The following is a 19580-nucleotide window of genomic DNA, read 5'->3' on the forward strand; positions in this document are numbered from 1 at the left end:
GGAGCCCCCGCGGGGCCGCCCCCTCCCCAGAACTCGCACGGCGGCGCCGAGCACGGCTTCCCCAACCACCAGTACAACTCCTACTATGCGGCCGGGGCCTGTGGCTGGGAGCGCTGGTAAACAGCTCGGCGATGGGAGCAGTGAGTGCAGATCGCTTTGGTTTGGGATTTGAATTATGGAGGTAAAATCCTTCTGTCAAAGCCAGGAGACAGTTGGTCTTAGGTTGACATCCTATCTGTGATCTGATTGGCTCCCCATCTCCTGCTCTTGGCCATTTATAATTGCCTCTGATGTAATGGTACAACAATCCTGATGAGCTCATAAACTTTTACACTCGGCTTTCCTGCCAGCCCCGGACCCACGGCAGCCCCGCCGCTCCGCTCGCTGCCTCCTCCTCGTCCCCCCTCGCCGGAACCGGCCGTGACCTTGAGGCGGTTGGGTGGCAGCCCCGCATCGGCGGGAGCAGGAGCCCCAGACAGCCTGCCCTTGTTGCATTGTGCCTGAAACAAAAGAGGAGGCGATGGCATTTTGTTTGTACCTTGGGTTTATTTTGCTTGTGATGTTTTATGCAGCCTGGAATAGAGTCTGTGTTGTCGGAACAGTGGCAGGGTTGCTCTGCACAATGGGCTTGCTGTTTATTTTGGTTATGTGACTTTCCCTTTGGTATAAATGATTTCTTTGATGGATCTGAGGATGCGTTTGTTCCTGGCTAATTTTGGCCCTTTTCAAAACTGGGGCTGTTTGGATTCTTTATTAGATGGAGAATGTTGGGGGTTTCTGAGGTATGTTACAGCCTTAAGAAGGAGAAAAAAACCCCAGACAACAAAACAATCAAAACCAAACTTGTGGCTGAAGCACTGAAAATGGTGAATTATCAATGTACGTTCAGTAGAGCTTTAATACAGGACAGGCCTGAGCCTCTAGCTGTATGTCTTAGGGCACATTTTGTCTTATTTTGAGGAAGCACTGATGTTTCTCCTTCCCCCCCTGTAAATAAAGGGACTTATTGCAGACATTCAGGTGCTGATTGTGGTCAGACTCAGTAGCGTCACAACTCTTTGCTTTCCAGAGGAGTGAAAATAGGAAGAACGAGCCCGTGAATTACGTTTATTGTTGTATGTGTAGAATTACCTGTTTGCTGGAAATATGGATGGCCAGAAAACGTGCAGAGGAGAAGGCAGTACAGCGTACGCATCAGACATTTTAGATACAGGGAAAAGAGGTGCTGGTATCTAATATCTGAAAACCTTGATTAAACCCAGGTTGCTTTCTGTGTTTAGACATGCATCTCCAAGGCCCGCCGTGGCCTCGTGCAGGACTGACAGACTTCCCTTTTCATTCTGTGTACTTTGCTCTAACTTCAGGCCCTGGGTCGGAGACATTTGATACCGCGTGGTGTGACATGCAGCCTCCAGAGTTTCCCTTCTTGCTCAGTACTTCTCTTGTGTCGGTCCAAAAACTGCTTAATTTTGGTTCCCTTGATTACCGAAGGCAATGTCTCCAGCGTCTTGAATTACTTAATTGTCTTTTCTGTCAGATTGAACTAGTGCTCTCTAAGAGAGTGGATCTTATCTCTGCTGTGGTCATCAAACTGTCCAACGGTAACTGGTAGCGAATATTCGATTATCCTCAGTGAAGATTTCAGCTCCTCAGGTGTATGTTCACGTATACCTGCGGTACGTTCGGACAAGTGTCACGGGCGTGAGGGTGTTTACTTGAAGGTACTTTTTGTATCTTGAAAAATTTCCATTTAGATAAAATGTGTGCTAAAATACAGTGTCAGATTGAACTTTATGAGCAGGTATTTTACTACAGCACGTATCTGACAAAAGTGTACTTTGTCAGCATTCTGATACGAATTTGTAAAAGAAGCTTAGTTTGTCTTGGAGAGTGAACTTAGAATTGCTGATACACAGTGTATTAGTAATGTCTGAGTAACTAGTCCCATCAACTGGAATTATTAATGAAAGCTGTTCTGAGAATTAGCTGAACTTTAGGTAGTACAAATAGTGTATATAAAAAGTAAACCAACAACCCCCCCACCTGAAAACCAAACAACCCCCTCAAAATACTTTCTGTGCCAAGGATTATTGGACTCAAAACTGACAGTTCTTTTTTTTTTTTTTTTTTTTTTTTTTTTTTTTTTTGCTGATGGAAAAAGGACAGACTTATCTCGCACAATGAAAAGAGGCTCCATGTCATCTGTGCTGCCCACAAGAAATGGTTGATTAATAATAATACTCCAGTCTTAAATTACAGCTTCCTTACCCTGTGTGTTCTGTTAAATTCCCTAGACTCTGAGAATTTAAAGCTTTGTGTCTTTTCTTTGTCTTGTACAGTGATGAACAGAGTGGGTTGATGAACCTAACTTCTGAGAAACTCTGGGAGAGCGAGAGGAGAATGTAACTCATCTGACCAAGCACTAGACAGAGAAGCATCTCTTGGTGCAGGCTTGGAGGAGAAGATGTGGGAAGAGTGTGAGGTTCCTCCGCTCGGGAATCCTTGGGATAGTAAACCTCAGGTTTTGGGGACAGGAAGCAGGATGATGGAGAAAAGAGAAACGCCTTTAATTCTTGATACTTTTTAGGATTTATCAATGATGCTGTAAGGAGAGTTTCATCACATTGCTCATCAAGAAAGGCGAAGTAATTTCTGACGTGAAAGTTGTTTGGGTGGAATGTTTCCTGTAATAAAATGAGAGTAGAGTCACTCGCACAGAGGTAGGCTCTGGTCTGTGGCCCTCGTGGACACCTTTGCTGCTGGCTGGTCCTGGGAAGGTGGTGCTGAGCGGGAGCCCCCGGGAAGGCCGGCGTGCTCCACGTTTGTCGGGACTGCAGCAGAGGACTTGGCTTTTTTTTTTTTTTTGCTTTTCCCGATGACCTTTATAGCTGGGAAATGTGGAGTAGGATCAAGAGATCAGAATGGCTGTTTTACAGTGTGTGGGATGATAAATCTGTGGTTTTCTGTGGGAATGACTTGGAAGAAACCAGGCCAGGGATCTTAGTTTTCAATTTTTCCAGCTTTACCATGTATTTGTTTCCACCCCCCCTTCCCTTCAGAGCGTGCAGCAGTTCTTAATAATACGTTGCCTTTCCCAGTGCCTTGGGACTTAAGGAAACTGCTTAAGAGAAAGGACTTCCCTGCATTTAATAGATGGGCATTTCTCATGGTACAGCTTTTGCTACAGCAAACGATGTCTTCTGTAATGGGAGATGTCTTTGGATCACATTAAACATTGACATCTTGGATAACCTCTCCATAGGTGCACTGACATCTCTAGGCCTCTATTATAAGTTCAGCGAAGGCAGTTTAAAAATCATCTGTTAATAAAAAAATGCTTTTGGGCCTGTTGCCATACCATAGCTATTTTTTGTTGACTTAGATCTCAACTTTAGTAGCGAGCGAGGCATGAAAAATGTTGTTGGAAATATGGTTTTTTTTAAACTAGATTGGCACCAAATGGCTCTGTGCTGCCAATGAGCTGTGATATCTTGGAATCGGAAATTGAGACCTGGCTCCTGTTGGCTTGTGTCGCAGGGTTTTTCCTTGCTTTGCATTGTAATGTTAGGAGCCCTTGAACTGCTCACAAGGTGTAGTACGCACTAGATCTTTCCAACAAAAAGGAGAGTGGGACATCTTCTTTTTCTGGGGTAGGGTTTGCCTCTGAATGAGTGATTTTAGGCCTTGTCTGTTTTAGAAGAAGCAGGAAAATTGTGCTGGTTTAATTTTGTCCTTAAGAGCTGGTTAATTCTGGTGTAGACACTGAAGGTTTTACTGGCTTACCTTTTTGAATAGTCTCTGCTAGTCTGAAGTAAAGTAGGGGTTGCCTGATTCTCTCAGAATCTCTTGTTTTCTGAAATACCATCTCCTTGATGCTTTGTTTCAAGGTGACCAGCGTTTCCAGGCAGGATATCTGCAGGATACAGGACAGTAAACCTCATTTCTGACTCTCAGCTGGAGCTTTTTTTTCCCTGCCCTTATCACCACCAGTTTACTGGGAAACCTGGGACAAACCACACAGTTGTTCTGTAGTATTTTTTTCCTTGGTGTGAAATGGGGCTAGCAAGACTTGCCCGTCTGCCTTTTACAAAGTATAAATGAAATGCTCTGTCAGTCCTTATTTATTATCTGGGCTAGGGGAGGGTTTCTACATACGATCTCTCTTGTAATCATGTTGTTGGTTGCAAGACAGAAATGTGATTTCTGGAAGGTACATGTTTGACTTTCAGGCCTTTTTTTTTTCTAGAATACTTACCGGTTTCCTAAAACCGCCCAGCTTAATTCCTTTTACCTGCTACAACTTCTGTTTCCTGCAACGAAGAGGCAGAACCTCTTCCCTGTTCTGAAATAACATTAGAAACTGGGGTTGGGGGAAGCATGAGAATTGAATGTTCTGTTATACAGCTGTGTCTTACTGTTCTCATAAGCTTGGTATGTTCATACTACTTTGGTTTTTCTGTAGTCTTATTTGAGAACACTGGTCAATGAATACTACGTTGCAGAAGTATTACACGAGACCCTACTAAGGGTCTTGCATAAAGACTGTATTAAAAAACCCATCAGCTTTCTTTCAGATAAACTAATGCCTAAAATCAGGCTAAATAGTGCAGCTGTTTGCTTTATCTGTTACCTCATATGCGACTTTTCCACCATTTTTCTTCCTGCTCTTTTCAAAGGAACACCACCAACTTGGAAATCCAGTTTTTACCCTATGAATCTGAATCTGTGATCTCGGTAATTAAAATATTAGAGGAGAAAGATGCCCTTTCCAGTTTTCACTCTTGTGTATTTGAAATTCTTTGTCTAGTCAGTTTGATTTCTTTTTTGAATTGCAACTCCTGTGTGATGGATTGCTCTGGGGAAAAGCTCATCAGCATGCCATTGCCCAATTCCTGCCAAGAATGTTTGAAACTCTCAAGTAGCAGCAGTAGCAAAGCAGAAACCAAAGGCAGGCAAGCGTAATTTGAGGGGGGAAACGAGAAAGAGAAGCTTGTCAGTATTTAACATTGCTGTACTGCTACTTGCTTTTTCTTCTGGAAAGCTCCTTAAACCATCAGCAAGGATGCAAAATAATATCGCTGCTTTTGTTCTGCTGGAAAAAAAAAAAATAAAGGAAACATTTTTTTTTTTTCCTGTGAAAAAATGTTTTTGAGGAAGAGTCCTGCAAAAGTTTTTCTGTCGTGCTGATTTCAAGAAGTTCAACCTCTAATTTAGCTGGAGGTTATGCATGTGCAGTGGTAAAACTATACTGGATGTCTGTTAGCCAAAGCCATAAATCTCCAGCCAGAAGTGAATGACAGGTGGGATTGGAGGAAAAAAGCAGTTTTCTTTGGCACGCTGGACCAAAACTGACACGCGTTCTGTCTGGGTCCCTGCTGTCCGCCTGTTCCTAGATGACATGAGAGGAGTTGATGCCTTTTTGTCTTTTGTTCTAGTGGCTGGCAAAGCAGAGAAGTTGATCACCTGAAGAGAGAGACTGTGTGTACTTTCTGTGGGCTCAGGAAGAACATGCTGTGTTTATAAATCAATTCCAGTCAGAAATTTAATCATAATTATAAAATAAAATTCCTGTCGTAAATTTAATATAATCTCTGCTGTACTGAGTGTATGCTTATCCTTCTTAAGATCGAAATTCTGTAGAAACTAGTTTTCTACAGGCAGTCTTTCATTTTGCTGTGGTATGTAGAGGATGAACATAAGATTTTAAGCTCTCGGTGAGTTTTTCAGCAGAAGCAGCTGAGATGCTGATGTGGGAACTGGCCAAGGTGAGGCCCTAGGGCTGGGACAGGGCAGAGAGTGGAATATAGGTCTTCTGAGTCTCATCCTCCGCTGTAAGTGTGAGACCATTTTTCCTCCCTATGTGGTTTTAGCTAAATATATCGTTAAGACCCTTTTAATGGAGTTCTGTGCTTAAAGAAGCAGCACCCAAGCCTGCCCTCGGAGGCTCGTAGAACGAAAGAAGCAGGGCTGGAACAGGAGTAGCTGCTTCTCTCAGGACTGAGCTCATGTACATATTTTACCAGTTCCTGTAGTGTCTTGATCAGATGATAATATGTATTAACATATGGATGAGGGAGGGGTTCCCGTCTCTTACTCTTTTTCTGTGCACCTGCACTCCCAGTGTTAAAACTCAGCAGTTCAGTCCTGCAACTTGAGCATTTTTGAGGTTTTTTTGGACTACGTCAAGAAGAGCGTTTCCAGGTTTGCCATGGTGTTCTTTCTGGAGTATTTCTGAGTTTAAATGACAGCTCAGTAAGTATTTACACAATGTGGGCATGAACTTTTTGTAGTGAAATGTAAAGGATGCTATACATAGTGATAGGTAAACTTAATAAAAGCTACTTCAGAATTTCTCAGCAAATAATTTTTTTCGCTTTGTATGTTCAGAGTAAAGTGATAACTGTAGCTAGAACATAATTTCTAATCGTGTTCTTTTTATTTTTGGGGGAGAAAAAAGGGACAGAAGTGGGTAGGAGCAAATAAAGAAGGGAGTGGGTTCATTCTGTAAATACAGTAAAGAGAGATTCCTTTATGGGAGGGTGAGAGAGTGGAGATAGAGAGCGTATGTGTTAATTCCTATGAAATTCCTGTGAAAAATGAGTTTGTGTAAATAACTCTGAAAAAGCTACTGCTCCATTACAATTATTGGCATTTCATGGGATAACCAGCGTGTCATTATTTCCTTAAGTTAGTGATAGTAATTGAAACTATTTCAAGGACAAATTCAATTGCTACTAACTTTATTTCCTTTTTTCCACCTTCTTTTCTTTTTTTAAACTTGAGTAACTCTCTCTTTCTCCTGGATAACTAGATTTATTCCCCAGCTGTCCCAAGAAACTACAAGTTAGACGTGGGGAGTAGTGTTTAGAGGAGCTCTGGGGGACCCTGCAGCAGCCAGTGTCTCCCCTGCCGTGGGCTGGCCCCATGTTCTGTGGGTGCATGTGGCTACATGGCGAATTGCAGAGGACCGAAAAACACTTGTATGTTTTTGGTGGGATTTGATGGTGACATCCTGGATGTGGCCAGGAGGAGAGAGCGTTTCGGTGGTCACTGGGGTCGGACTGTGGCCTGAGATAGCTGTGACTTTCCATCCTGAGAGATTCTGTGACTCTGCTCAAAGAGAAATTCTTGAAGTTTGGAGGACTCTGGAATTTCCCCCTGGGGAGAACTACTGGGTTAAACAAGTCCTTTTCCCCCTTCTACTCACTTGTGAAATTTCATTCAGGTTTGACTAAGAGAAACCCTGAAAATTACCATTTCCCTTCTGATGTCAGCACCGTTCTGGCACCCTGCCTGTGAATAACTGAACAGGAATGTTTTAAAACCTGCGCTCAGGCCACAGCTACAGCTGCAGCTACACCTCCAGCCGCCGTGGTGGGAGACCTGCTCTGCCCCAGCCAGGGCTGAGACTGGTGACACGCTCGAACACCGCGGTGCATACCACGGCCAGCTCAGATTGTCAGCAGTGGGTTTGTACTGTCTCATCACTGGTAGTGTCCAGAGCAGTAGTTTTAGCAGTGTGAATACGGTCTGAGAAGCACGAGGCACGGAGAAAGGAGGGTACCTGCTCTGAGAACGGCCCTTCTAGTTTGGGTTTGCGGCACTGAGTTTGATCCTTTTGGTGAGGAGAATGTGCGGTGTAGTCTGTGCTGCTGCAGACTCTTGCTGGTGGTTTGGAGCCTTGCATTGTCTTTTTAGGTGACTGTATTTTACTTGTTGAACAGAGGTTTGGATCTGAATTTGAAAGGTCAGCTAGCCTGCTGTCCTGCTTCAGGGCAGGATCAGCTCCACCTGGGAAGAGGGCAGATGGTGATGGAGCTGCCTCAGTCTCTTTCAGTGCTTTGCTAATTTTAGTGCTGGACATTAGGAAAAATATTGCAGCTCTGGTCATCTTAATTGAGTATCTCTTGTCCTGCTTTCTCTGGGTATGGAGAACAGAGGCAAAAGTGTATGGTAACCTGCTTTTGAATGTGTGGCTTTCTGCCGATCCCCTATTTCCTTGAGATAAACTTGCTGGTTAAATTGCAAAATGTTTCCCTTTACTTCCAGATTACTGTGGTCGCTGGGGATGGCGTTGAAGGGATTGGACTGTCCTGCTTTGCCACCTGAACTTCTTACAGGGTCCCGGAGCTGACCGGGCCCGCTTTGTGCTTCTCTGTATGAGATCCTTCCTGTAGGCTTGTTTGGAGTTTCGTACTTCATAGCAGTCTGATGATGGATTTAAAGTCCAAATAACTGTAGGACTATGCACCCTGTACAAGTTTAGGAGGAGAATCTGTTACTCATTAACTGTATGTAAATAATTAAACCAGTGCCAGCCTAGAGGTGATCTTCCTTCTAACATATCCCTTGTGAAATTCTTTGAAGGAAAGTTCTTAATCTGTGCAGAAGATCCATTGAAACAGTGGAAGTGCTGGAGTTAATTAAAAGTTGATTTTTTTTTTTTTCTTCCCTTTAAATATCTCTGACTTTGGACCTGGCATGGCTAATCAAGGAAAAGGCTTCCCCATTCAAGGCCAGTTTACTGAGCGTGATCACGTGTCTCCAGAAACTGCCTTTTTGTTGTGCTGTGGCTGCACGTGTTGTGTCAGGGTCTGAGGAATACTAGAGTCCTGCCCTTCAGGCTGGGGTAGCTGTGTAGGTGGGGGGTTTATTTTTTTATTTAAAAAAAACCCCAAACCAACAAAATCCTTTGCTTACTGTTGCGTGGGGGCTTGTGGTAATTGTAGTGCTTTGGATCCCCTGGAAAGGGTTCAGGGCAGCTGCTGCATAGAACAGATTTGAACTTTTTTTTTTTTTTTCTAAATGGTGTGTGGTTAATTGGACACTGTTATGATTGGAAGCATTTAAGTATGAGAGTATCTCCTAGTCTTTCAGCTCATCGTGATATACCAGTGAGGCTCGTATGAGCAGTTGTCCGTGTCTCAGAAGCCTTTCCTTGCCTCCGCACCCTACAGCTGGGTGCATGGAAAATATTCACAGTAGGTGCTCAGAGCCCTGTGTCTCAAAATAAGGGTAATGCTGTAACTCCTAGATCATAGTTTCTCTCTGGACATGGGGTTGTGCCCGGAACAGTTTTCTTTGGTTTTACAAAAAGTCATCGTGCTGGCAATGTTGTTTCTAGCTGCCTGTGGGCAGAATGTGGCTCCCCTGGAATAAATAGGGCATGTTAGTGGGGAAGGGACTTGCAGGCAATGTGTGCTAACCCTGATGAGGGTTTGTAATAGAAATGGCGTAAAAAACGCTCTTACTCAAATCATGCTCTGGAGGAGAAGCAAAATGCCTGGCGATCTACTCTTGGATGTGCAGGAGAGACCAACAGACCCATCCCAAATTATCCTACCTGCCTGTATTTTAAAGATATTTCTAAAGCACCTTCTCAGGCCTTTCCTCTTTGGTTCACAAGGCATGGCAGTGTTGCAGAAGCTTGTTTCCACGTTAATTGTGATTGATTACCTTGCAATCTAGGACAAGATTTCCTTTGAAAAGCTATATGCCGATTTGGTGTCAGGAATTAAAATCAGATGAAGTGATTAGTGTTCTATGAAATATCCCAGAGCAATTGAGTGCTCTTCAGCTTTCAACTGTGTTTTGGCCCTTAACCCTTGCCTGCCGCCTCCTTCTCTGGAGCAAGGTGCTCGATCTGTTGTCTGCACGCTCAGGCAAATAACTCCTTAGGCGTATTGTGTCAGGAGATCGTGGTATAATTTGCTGCTGAGCTTCAGAGTGTAGATTTACTGGCTTTAATGATGAATGCAGAGTGTGTTGAAAGTGCACTGTGTCAAGGCAACAGTGGTACTTGTACTGAATGGTGAACATGTATTAAGGTTAGCTTTAAATCTGATCACTCTGTAAATGGCAATAAACTGTTCAGAGTTGTCACTGCTGTCAAGGTACAGTCATGTCTCATCTTCCTTTTCTCATATGAGTTGTCTTACAGTTTCTTGTTATACCTGTTCCTGAAACCAGTGAAGACTTTGCAGCGTTGGCTGTTCCTCCTCCCCCCATGGCATTGGCACAGTTATGAATTTTTGTGTCTTCTCACCAGCTGCCAGCACGCACTCCTTTTAACTTGCTAAGCAACTCTTCACATTGTTCCTTTTGCTTTAAAAGAAAGCTGGGTTTTTCTGGATGTAGATGAAATAAAAGCCTAAGGACAGAAGTGGGGGCAGTGGACCCAGGCTTCAAAAATCACTCTAACCAAAGGCTGGTGGGATATTTTTTTTTTTTAATCATTTTTAAATAACAATGACCTTGTGTCACTGTGGGGCTGGGATTCGTGTTGGGCTTGCCAAGTGTAACAAACCTGAATCACGACAGCGTTGGCTTGGTGAAGGCTCTAGTAGTGTGTCTTCACTGCTGTCTGGGAGCTGGCTTGGCTGCAGCTCCGAGTTTCTTGCCTACGTAGTCTTTTCATCTCCCCCAACCTCCTCTGCTCTTACCAACGCAGGCATGACAGCAGCTCTGCTTTCTGGATGCAAATAGATCATTTGGGTATAAATACTGGAGATTGGTTGTTACTTGCTATAAAGTTACCGAGTGCATCCTTGGTAAATGCAGATGGTAACTTGTCATTACTGCAATTTTAAATATTTTTGGTTCCATGGAACTGAAGTGGAGCCTTGAAGGCTGAATTTTAAGGCTAAAATAAGAGAAGGCTCAATAAAATCCACAAAAATAGCATCTGAATTTGTCAGCTGCTGTAATGAGAAGGGGAATAACTTTTCTTCTTCCTATTAGGAAAACAAAGCTTTGTTACCTTGAGTCGTGTTGGGTCCCTCCTATAAAATGCTGTGGTGAGGTCAGGAGGGATGGACAGGCTTTAAGATGTACTAAGTTGCTTCCTAATGAGGTGACACCTGGGCTAACCCTAGTGCAGTGCAAAATGTGCTGTGAAGGTCAGCTGCCACCCTGTAACTGAGGTATGTTTGAGATACTCTTGATGTAATTAGCAGATCATTACCCCAGGCTGGGGTAAGGGTGTGCCTTTGGGCAATTACAGCTGGCTGGTCCCTGTTACCCCATGGAAGAGCAGAGGTGACTTGCACCACTGAACTGTGAGTTTGAAGTGAGGTCTGGGAGGCAAGGGTGATGGAGCACGGAGTTTTGTGCTGACTTAGACTGACGTTGCCTGTCTCTTCCGCAGATTAATTCCAAAACTCAGATTTCTTGGATGATTTTCATCTTCCTTTATTTAAAAATGTGTATAATGCAACATAAATTCAGTTATTCTGTAGAAGCAAGGGAGAGCCTGCATGATTCTGAAATGTGGCTTGTAAAGACTACAGGCCCCGACATGCAGCTCTTACTAAAGCAGGCAGCTGCTCTGGACAAGATGGAGCTCTGCACGCTGAGATGAGGTAGCGTCCGACAGCTGTACCTCTCTCTTAGGATGAGCGTGGCTGCGTCCTCCTCCATCTTAGTGTTGTGTGCAGGAGGAGAGTTGGGACGGCTGGAGACCTGTCGTGTTACAGAGCCCTGACCTGATCTGGAGATGTCTCTGGGCTGTGCCCTTCCCAACCTGGCATGGTTAGAGGTCGTGGGAATTTGCCTGTCCAGTTGAGTCTGTTCAGCCACCATTTATTCTGGTGTAAAATGAGACAAATTTGCAAAGTGATGAGATATTCAAATACAGATTGAGCTTTCAGACAGACACAAGTGGGTAGAAACCTGCAATGCTGCATTTTACGGATGAAGAGCTAGCAAGAAATTGTTTTTAGAAAGCTTGGAGGCTATGCTGGAGGTGCCTTATCAACTCTTGAGTGTGCACTGGGACCCATCGGATTTCTGTGCAGCAAGGGCTTTTAATGAATTGATAAAACTGGCTTTGTTCTGGAAAGCGAGCTCTGTTGAGCCTCTTGCCTTTCTTCAGGCCTAAAGTTTTGGAAGATATCCACCGTGTTCAGTAGCGAAAGACATCTGTCCACGAGATCAGTATTGCCAGTTTGAAAGGAAACGGCTTACGAACAATTAGCTGGATGACTGAAGTTTGCCACAGGTTGCAGTTATCTGTGTATTTACAGGGCTTCTGGAGCCCTTTCAGGTTTTCAGTGGTGCTTAGTACAAATATTTTGCATCTTGCGAGCGATCTAGAACAGCTGCTCTCTTACTGATCGAAATTAGATCACTTAAGTAGTGGTGACACTTAATATAATTTGGCTCTTCCATCCTAGCCCTTCCTCCTCTTGCTTTTTTTTTTTTTTTATGGCTTGCTCTTGGCCTGGTCCCATTTCTGTGGTACAGCATGAGCTTACTTGCTCCTTCTAGTGTGTAAGTAGGCCTGGAACGAAAATGCTGTAATGAGACACTTAACTGTCTTTTTGTTGACTTGCCTCCAGTTCATTAGAGCAGACGTAGGAGGTTGGCTAAACTTAAAGCCTGATTTAATATTCAGGAAGGAAGTTTCTTTCCATCTTAAAAGGAACACCACCTCATTACAACTATCACATGTTCCTTGGGATCATCTCCCATAGAGCTGAGACGCAGTTTTCTTTACATCTTGGTGTTGCTTAGATTTTTGGGAGGAGTCAACAGTGGCACTTTGGAAATTGTGGGGCAAGTTGGTTGAATAATGTGCTTCTAAAGTGACTTGAAGTCTGTGAGTGGAGGGATAGCTGGTTACCTGATTATTTGGATAGGAGGACATTATATTTTCATCCTTAAATGTAGGTTGAAATGCAGAGGTGTTGGAGATCACACTGCTTGTCTAAATAGCAAACTGCATAATCTGACTCCAGCTACCTGTGAAATGTCTGAAAATGTCACTAGTCTCCAGCTATTGGAAAAGAATCATAACCCTTTGTTAATTTTGACTGCATTTAATTCAGTAAATAGTGTTTGTCAGAATCTTCCTGCCATGTTAAAATAACCATGCAAGTGGTTGTCGACTCCCGCTTCCCCATCAGTGTCTGTTTGATAAAGAAGGAACCGGTTGCCCAGCCACGACATCCGCTCTGGGCTGGCTTGTCAGATCGGGACAACGTGTGTCGTCCAGCCTGTCGCAGAGAGCGAGGTGAGCCCTGCCGCGGGGAGGCTCAGCCGAGGCTTGGGCTGGTCTCTTCCTGCCGTTCAGAGCCCCTGCAAAGGCAGTACATTATGGTATTTTGAAACAACGTGGGTGTTTAGTCACATCATCAGCGTTGTGCTGGCAAAAGAGGGTTGGAGGGAGAGGGAAATGAATCCTCTGTTGCCTGATTTTCAGGTAGTAGAGGGTCTCTCGTGCTGCTCCCACAAGGATGTGCACCGAGGCTGCAGGCAGGAGAGGAGTCTGTGAGGAGCCTGGTTTGTGTCGCTTGTGCATCTCGGGAGGACAGGGGTACTGTGCGAGCCTGGCTGTGGGCAGGGTTCAGCCTGGTGCTGACTTTGCGTAAAAACAAAGCAGTTTTTACCCCTCTCCTAGGTCAGCCCGCCTCAGTGTTTACAGCGTAAATCTAAAGTCAGGTTGTGTTGTACTACAGCTTTTCACGAGTCCAGAAAAACGTTCTCTTAACATGCATCTGCCTCTGAGTAGATTCTGAAGATCGCAGGAAACCGGTTGTGTGTTGTCTTTAGATATGATAGTGGTTGAAATAATTGTATCGAGGGTCCTGAGAGATACCTGAATGATGTGGTGTCAGAAGCAGCGTGGCCGTATGTCAGAGAGAGCAACTCGCCGAAGAAGGGAACTGAAATCCAGAGCCTCGATAAGCTGGATTTGTTGAATTTGGTAAGGAGGGCTTAAAGTCAGTCTGGGAAGGAGGATGAGATCAACAAATGCACTTTGTTTAAAACACAGGCAGGCTTGGCACCTTCCCACCCTCCACCTTTTAAAAAATCAGAAAAACCCCAGAACCCTGCTTACACTTGGGCACAAACAGTGTGCCCCTGTTGGGTTATTTTCAGTGAGGGTTTGATGTGGGGCTCTCACTTCACTTCCCCACCAGATCACCTTCTTCTGATTGACTTCTTTCAGAAATGAAATGTTCTATAATGATACATCCTGTAAGCAAAACTCTGGTCAGTTTTAATCAATTTGAAGAGTATTAGTAAGAGTGGTGCTTAGGAAAGTCCTTTGAGATGTGTGAACTGGCCTCTTGCTGAGAAATGTTAATAGGGTAATTACTGAATTGTGTTTAGCCAGGGAGTTACAGTTCACAGTATAGCTGCTTGGAGAAAACTTACTCATCTTTTTTTCCACTGGTAAAATTTAGTATTCTGGATCTGGTGCCATAAATGTATAATCGAGGAAAGGAGCAACATTTAACAGGGCTGATTTTAAGTTTACAGGAGCTCCAAATAACTCTTGGTTAGAAGCAGGTGACCAAGGTAATTTAGAAAATGTCCCGTTTTCCTTTTGTGTGTAGCGTTAGCTTATTCTGAGGTCTGTGTGTTAGCAGAGGATTAGAGGAATAGAAAGTGTCTTCTGTCAAACTCTGACCTACTGGAAAAAGTCAGAAGAAAAACCAGGCTCCCTCTAGTTGCAGAACTGAAACTATTGAGCCAGAGGTCAGTTATCTGAACACTTTGGCAACTGATAATTTAATCTGCGTTGGCTATTGATAATGAGATGATAATGATGTATTGCCTCTCAGTTATGTATTAAAATTCTAGCATTTGTGGGGGTGAGATGAATTTTTTTCCATAAAAGTCAGGTTTTGGTACCTCAAGCTTATGAGTGTGGGGCAGAACCACCCAGCCTACTTCATTACTGCAGTGAGGTGTGGGAGCACGTGTCGGGAACCTCGAAGCAGAGCTCACTGTCACTGTAGGGCAGACACGGGGCATTTATTTACTGTTGCTGCCCTGATATTTGCAGGAGTTGTGTTCGCTTTGGTCTCCTGTGGAGTGCCTGTTTCCCAAAGCGATGGGTACGGCCCTGCAGGGGCAAGGAGAGCAACGGGTGGGTGCTGAGCAATGCTGGTGCAGGCTTGGCCTGTTGTCCTGCTTATGCTGAGGGACTGAAGGAAGTTGGTGGATTTCTTAATTTTAAAAAAGGGAGAGGAAAAGAAAAAAAGGAAGTGCACATTTCTGTGATGATGTTCTCAGTAAAACGCTCTTGTTTAAACTGTCCTGGTGAGACACTTGACACATCAGTGTAGCATTTACAGTGTGATTTTTCTAGGTGTTTTGTCTTTTGGGGGCATCTCCATCTACTGCAGGAGGATTTTTTTTTTTTATCTTTAATTTGCCCTCAGCCTCTTCCATGTGTCTTTTGTAAGCAGACCACCATAGGAAGAGAGGCAATGAAGTATGACCCAGTGTGCTGGCCCTTCAGAAGACTATAAAAGGCAGCGAGTTCAGGCTGGGATATTGACCTTAGCACAGCCAGTTGCACCTTAAATAGATCAGATGAAAGTGTTCCTCACTGGAAAATGAACTGTGTTTGCTTGCGAATGAGGACGGTTGTTAGTTTGTGCTCGTTTCTCAGCTTCAACCCTCTGGGCTGGCTATGGAGGAATTGGAGTCACTTGTGTGTGGAGTTTCAGGAGATTCAGATGGGCATGAGTGTCTGAAGTCAGATTGAGCTGTGAGAGTAACCTGTGGCTGCAAGTAGGGTTTGCTGAAGCACCTGTGTTTACCCCCTTCCCCCCTCAGTTCTGGAATCTTTGCTCTGCGTTGCCATGGTTGCGGGGTGTTGTCGGTTACTGACTGTTGGTGCAAATCCTTGCAGCCTCGCTGGTTTTGGTGCCTCTTGCAAGACTTTGTGCCAGTTTGGGACCATTTTGGTGCCTCTTCAAAGACTTTGTGTCAGCTTGGGACCATTTTGGTGCTTCTTGCAAGGCACTGTGCCAGCTTGGGACCATTTTGGTGCCTCTTGTAAGGCATTGTGCCAGCTTGGGACCATTTTGGTGCCTCTTGTAAGGCATTGTGCCAGCTTGGGACCATTTTGGTGCCTCTTGTAAGGCTTTGTGCCAGCTTGGGACCATGTTTCCTGTGCACTACTTAATTACTCCTGGGTACCTTGTGTACTGGCCCAATGGCGTCTACTATACCTTAACACTGGTGAGTATGAGGAAGATGGGGTTTGTCTTGATTGAATCTTGATGCTACAGACACTCTAATAGTGCCTTTTGAACTTGAAAATATGGCAGAGGTTTACTCTAGGGGGAGGGCTTAGAGGTCCAATCCCTCATCCCTGGAGACTGTGGATGTGGTGTGTTAATGGTGTTGGATGTTGGGACTCCAAGACCTGACCCAGCCTTGGTGTCTCGTGGTAGCCTGAGGTCTTGGTAGCTCTGGAGGATGTAGAGCATGCTAGAAACGGCAACTGTCAGGGCAGCCTCTCTGCTTTGATTTGGGTTGCTTTTTCGAAACGTTAATGCTCAGCATCTTGGCAGCCTTGTGATTGAGACATAATATTTTTCCTGAGTGATTCTCTATTTGCCATGACACTCATGTGGAGGTTCCCCTGTCTGCCTTGGCACAGCTGGTGTTTCTCAGTGGGGTGGAAGGTTCTGGAAAGCAGGCAGGGAAAGCTGCTGATTTTGAACCCAGGTCTTTTCCATGAGCCACTCTAGGTGTTACCAGCCTGTTAAGGTGATGCTGCTGTCACTGATTTTCTGCTTCATACAGCTTGTTCATTTTGACAGAAATAGCACAGAAAGGTTGGGGGAGCATGGGTGGTTTTATTCTCTTGCCTGGTTTCAGTGATTAAATCCAATACGACCATGATCCCAGCTGACTAATTTTTAGAGAAAATGACTCCCCCCTTCCCAGTGTTGTCCATCACTACTAGGATTTTTAGAGTCAACATGGCAATCTGCTTTGTAGCTTTGCTGCCTGCCCAGACTTCTTGCCCTTGTCTTTGGGTAACGAGAGGTTGGATACACGAGGAAAGAGCATGCTCTTGTACCAAGACCTAGTTTTTTCACTTCAGTAAGATCCCATCTGGATTCAGCCTGGGGAGGGTGAGCAGTTTGTTGTCTGAGCCTGCGAGACGGCGTTAACCGGCGCTGGTGCCGCGGGGCCTCTCCTCGGCTTGCCCGCTTCCAGGCCTCTGGGCTTCGGTGGTCCTTGTCCTCTGACCAGCCTGAGGATGGCCGGAGAGCAGCTGCCGCCTCTCGCTGAACTCGCAGGGCCCGGCCGGGCTCGTCTTTGTAGCGGCGCTCAACAGCCAAACAATAGTTGGTGCTCGTGGGGCCATGTGGCGCGTCACGTGCGCGGTGCTGTTTCTGCCGGGGTCCTCGCCCATCTGTTCTCGGCTCTTTCTGGGTTATCAGGCGCGGGTCCAAGTCCTCGCAGGCAGCCAGCTCCATGGCCAGAGATTACGAGCACTAACCTTCCTGGCAGGAGTGGTGTGGCTTTGCTTTTATGCAGATTAGCCATGTGCTTCTCACTTCAAGGCGTTCCACAGGAAAAGACGTTTCCTGTGTTTGGTTCTCGGTGGGCGGCTCCGGCACGTTGTACCGGCCGGGGCCGAGGCTGCACGCAGCGAGCGGGCTTGGGAGAGGGATTACGGCGAGCTGCCCCCCCTTCCCCTTCCACCTCCACTGCTACGTCACCACAACACAACCACACGCGCGCTCATACTGTTGGTGTCATTCATTCAGTGCCAAGATTGCTTTAAAAAATTCCCTTGGCCCCAGTTCAAACAGGAGTACAGCTGGGATGTGTTAGATTTTAGGCAGTCTGCCCTCAATTTGAGATGAGTTATAAATAGCAGTGCCGACTTCCTTAACTACCACTCTCCGAGGTAAAATGCAGGTTAATTACTGTGGGAATCAATTAGGGCTTCTCTCAGTTAAACAGCCAGTAATGCTTTTTATTATTTTTTTATCACAAAAAATGGACAGCAGATCTGGTCAGGAAAAGATTTCAAATCCAAGGTGAGAGCTTAGGGCTTTTTTATTATTTTTCTGGTCTTTCTATTTTTGGGGGGCAGCTGAAAAAAAACCAGTTGTGGCTAATACCCACATTTTCCAATAATGGAATGATGCTGATTGGAAACGGAAGAGTTCACTAAACAACTCTCTTTCCTTTTCTTCCTCTGGCGTAATAAAATACAAATATGCAATAAGGTAATCGGGAAAGTCAGAATTACATTTTTCTGTACAGCTGCGGAGGGTTTGGCTCTTGCTTCTGAAGTGGGATTTGCTTCTTCCCTTTACTTGTTTTCCTGCTGGGACCGTTAGGCAAGTCCCCTCCAATTTAACCAAACTGTTCTTTCAGGAGGCCAAATTTCTCTTCTGTCAGACAAAATCTGAAAAGAATTGTTTGTGGAATCCTCTTGTCTGCTTAGAAGCTTTTTTTTTTTTTTTTTTTTTTTTCCTCAGGAAAACTCCAGCATTGTTTTTGAAGGCTAGCTGGTTTTCACAGTGCCGTTTCATTTTAGGGGTCTGACATCCTTTACATTACACATACAGATTTGGAGAGCTTTTGAACTCAGCAATTTAAGCTCGCTTTGGGCTTGCTGTTACAAGCTCTTAGTCTTGAAATACCTTAAATTTTCTTGAAAGCTCAGCGGTTTCTCTGGAGCACCGGCTTATGGTTGCTTTCATTACATACCATACCAAACTTTGCTTTTGAAAGTTTGGTGACAGGTCTATGTTTTGCCAAGTTTTGGTACTTAACAGTGTTATAAAACAGCAGAGATACTGAGATTGAAGGAAGAATAGAAGCAATTTCTATGAATGCGAGGAGGTGTAAGCAGGGGGTCTGGACTTCAGTGATCAAGGAGCAACACTTTCTCTCAATTATGTCTCTCTGTGGCAGGGCCTTTGCTTTTGAAGTGTAATCACAGTAATCTACTCCTGTGGTTTCCTATTGAAAGGATTTCCCATGTATCAGTCCAGAGAAGAATCCTCCAGCCTTTTGCAGTCAGAGTTTGGTATTTCCTTATTTATCCTGAAGTGTTCTTGCAAGTGAACAGGCGTCGCTTCCTCTTGGCTTATCCATCTCGTGTAACATGGGTGTACAAAGGAGCTGTGAGCACCTCTCTCCCCCCAAAGTCTTCGCACGAGCTCTCGGATCGATCTGCACTTCACTGCGTTTCAACTTTGACTGTTCTTTTCTTGAGGCACGCGTAGTTAAATTACCTAAAAGGATTGAGACAGCAGATTCAAGTAGACTTCCTGATGGTAGGCTCTTTAAGCCAGAGCAGCACTGCGAATACAGGAGCAGTTAAAGCCCTGGCAGCAAAAGAGATGCGTGTCTTTAATGGGAGATTTTGAAGGAAGAAACAATACGTTGCAGCATTTGAGATGTACACGGCAGCCCCAGGGAGCACGAATTAGCCGTTGGTTTGCAAGGAGTCAGGAGTGTGTCTATGAAATAGTTCCTTCATTAGAGATTAATTGGCGTTTACATTTCTTCTGTTTATAGAATTTTATCTGTAAGGCTGTAATTTAGAGTGATGCTCTTCATGTTTGTTTTTAGCATCCTCTGTGTGCTAGGGCCTTGTGGAAGAGTGGCAGTTCAAAGCAGTGCAGTTTGGAAGCACGTCGTGTACTCCTACGCTGAGCAATCAAGGTGACGACTTGGTCACATCCTGGAAATATGTTTGGGTTTTGTGTTTTGGGTTTTTTCTTTTCTCTCTTTTTTTTTTTTCTTTTTAACGACAGCATAAACAGTTCCAAATGTTTCTTGAAGTTTTTTAAGTCGTC

At 44.7% G+C, this 19580-nt stretch overlaps 1 protein-coding gene across 2 annotated transcripts in view; it reads left to right on the plus strand.

Annotated features, from left to right (window-relative positions):
• The first annotated feature begins 114 nt into the window (after window positions 1-114).
• The window catches only part of ARID1A (AT-rich interaction domain 1A), a 59224-nt gene continuing 39758 nt past the window's right edge, over window positions 115-19580 (plus strand). For both annotated transcript variants that reach the window (XM_026863516.1, XM_026863519.1), the window contains exon 1: window positions 115-140. In XM_026863516.1, coding sequence (XP_026719317.1) covers window positions 132-140 — 9 coding nt within the window. In that variant the 5' untranslated portion in view covers window positions 115-131. The remainder of the gene's footprint in view (window positions 141-19580) is intronic.

Source organism: Athene cunicularia, assembly GCF_003259725.1.
Source record: "Athene cunicularia isolate RWA chromosome 23 unlocalized genomic scaffold, athCun1 chr23_part2, whole genome shotgun sequence".
NCBI lineage: Eukaryota > Metazoa > Chordata > Aves > Strigiformes > Strigidae > Athene > Athene cunicularia.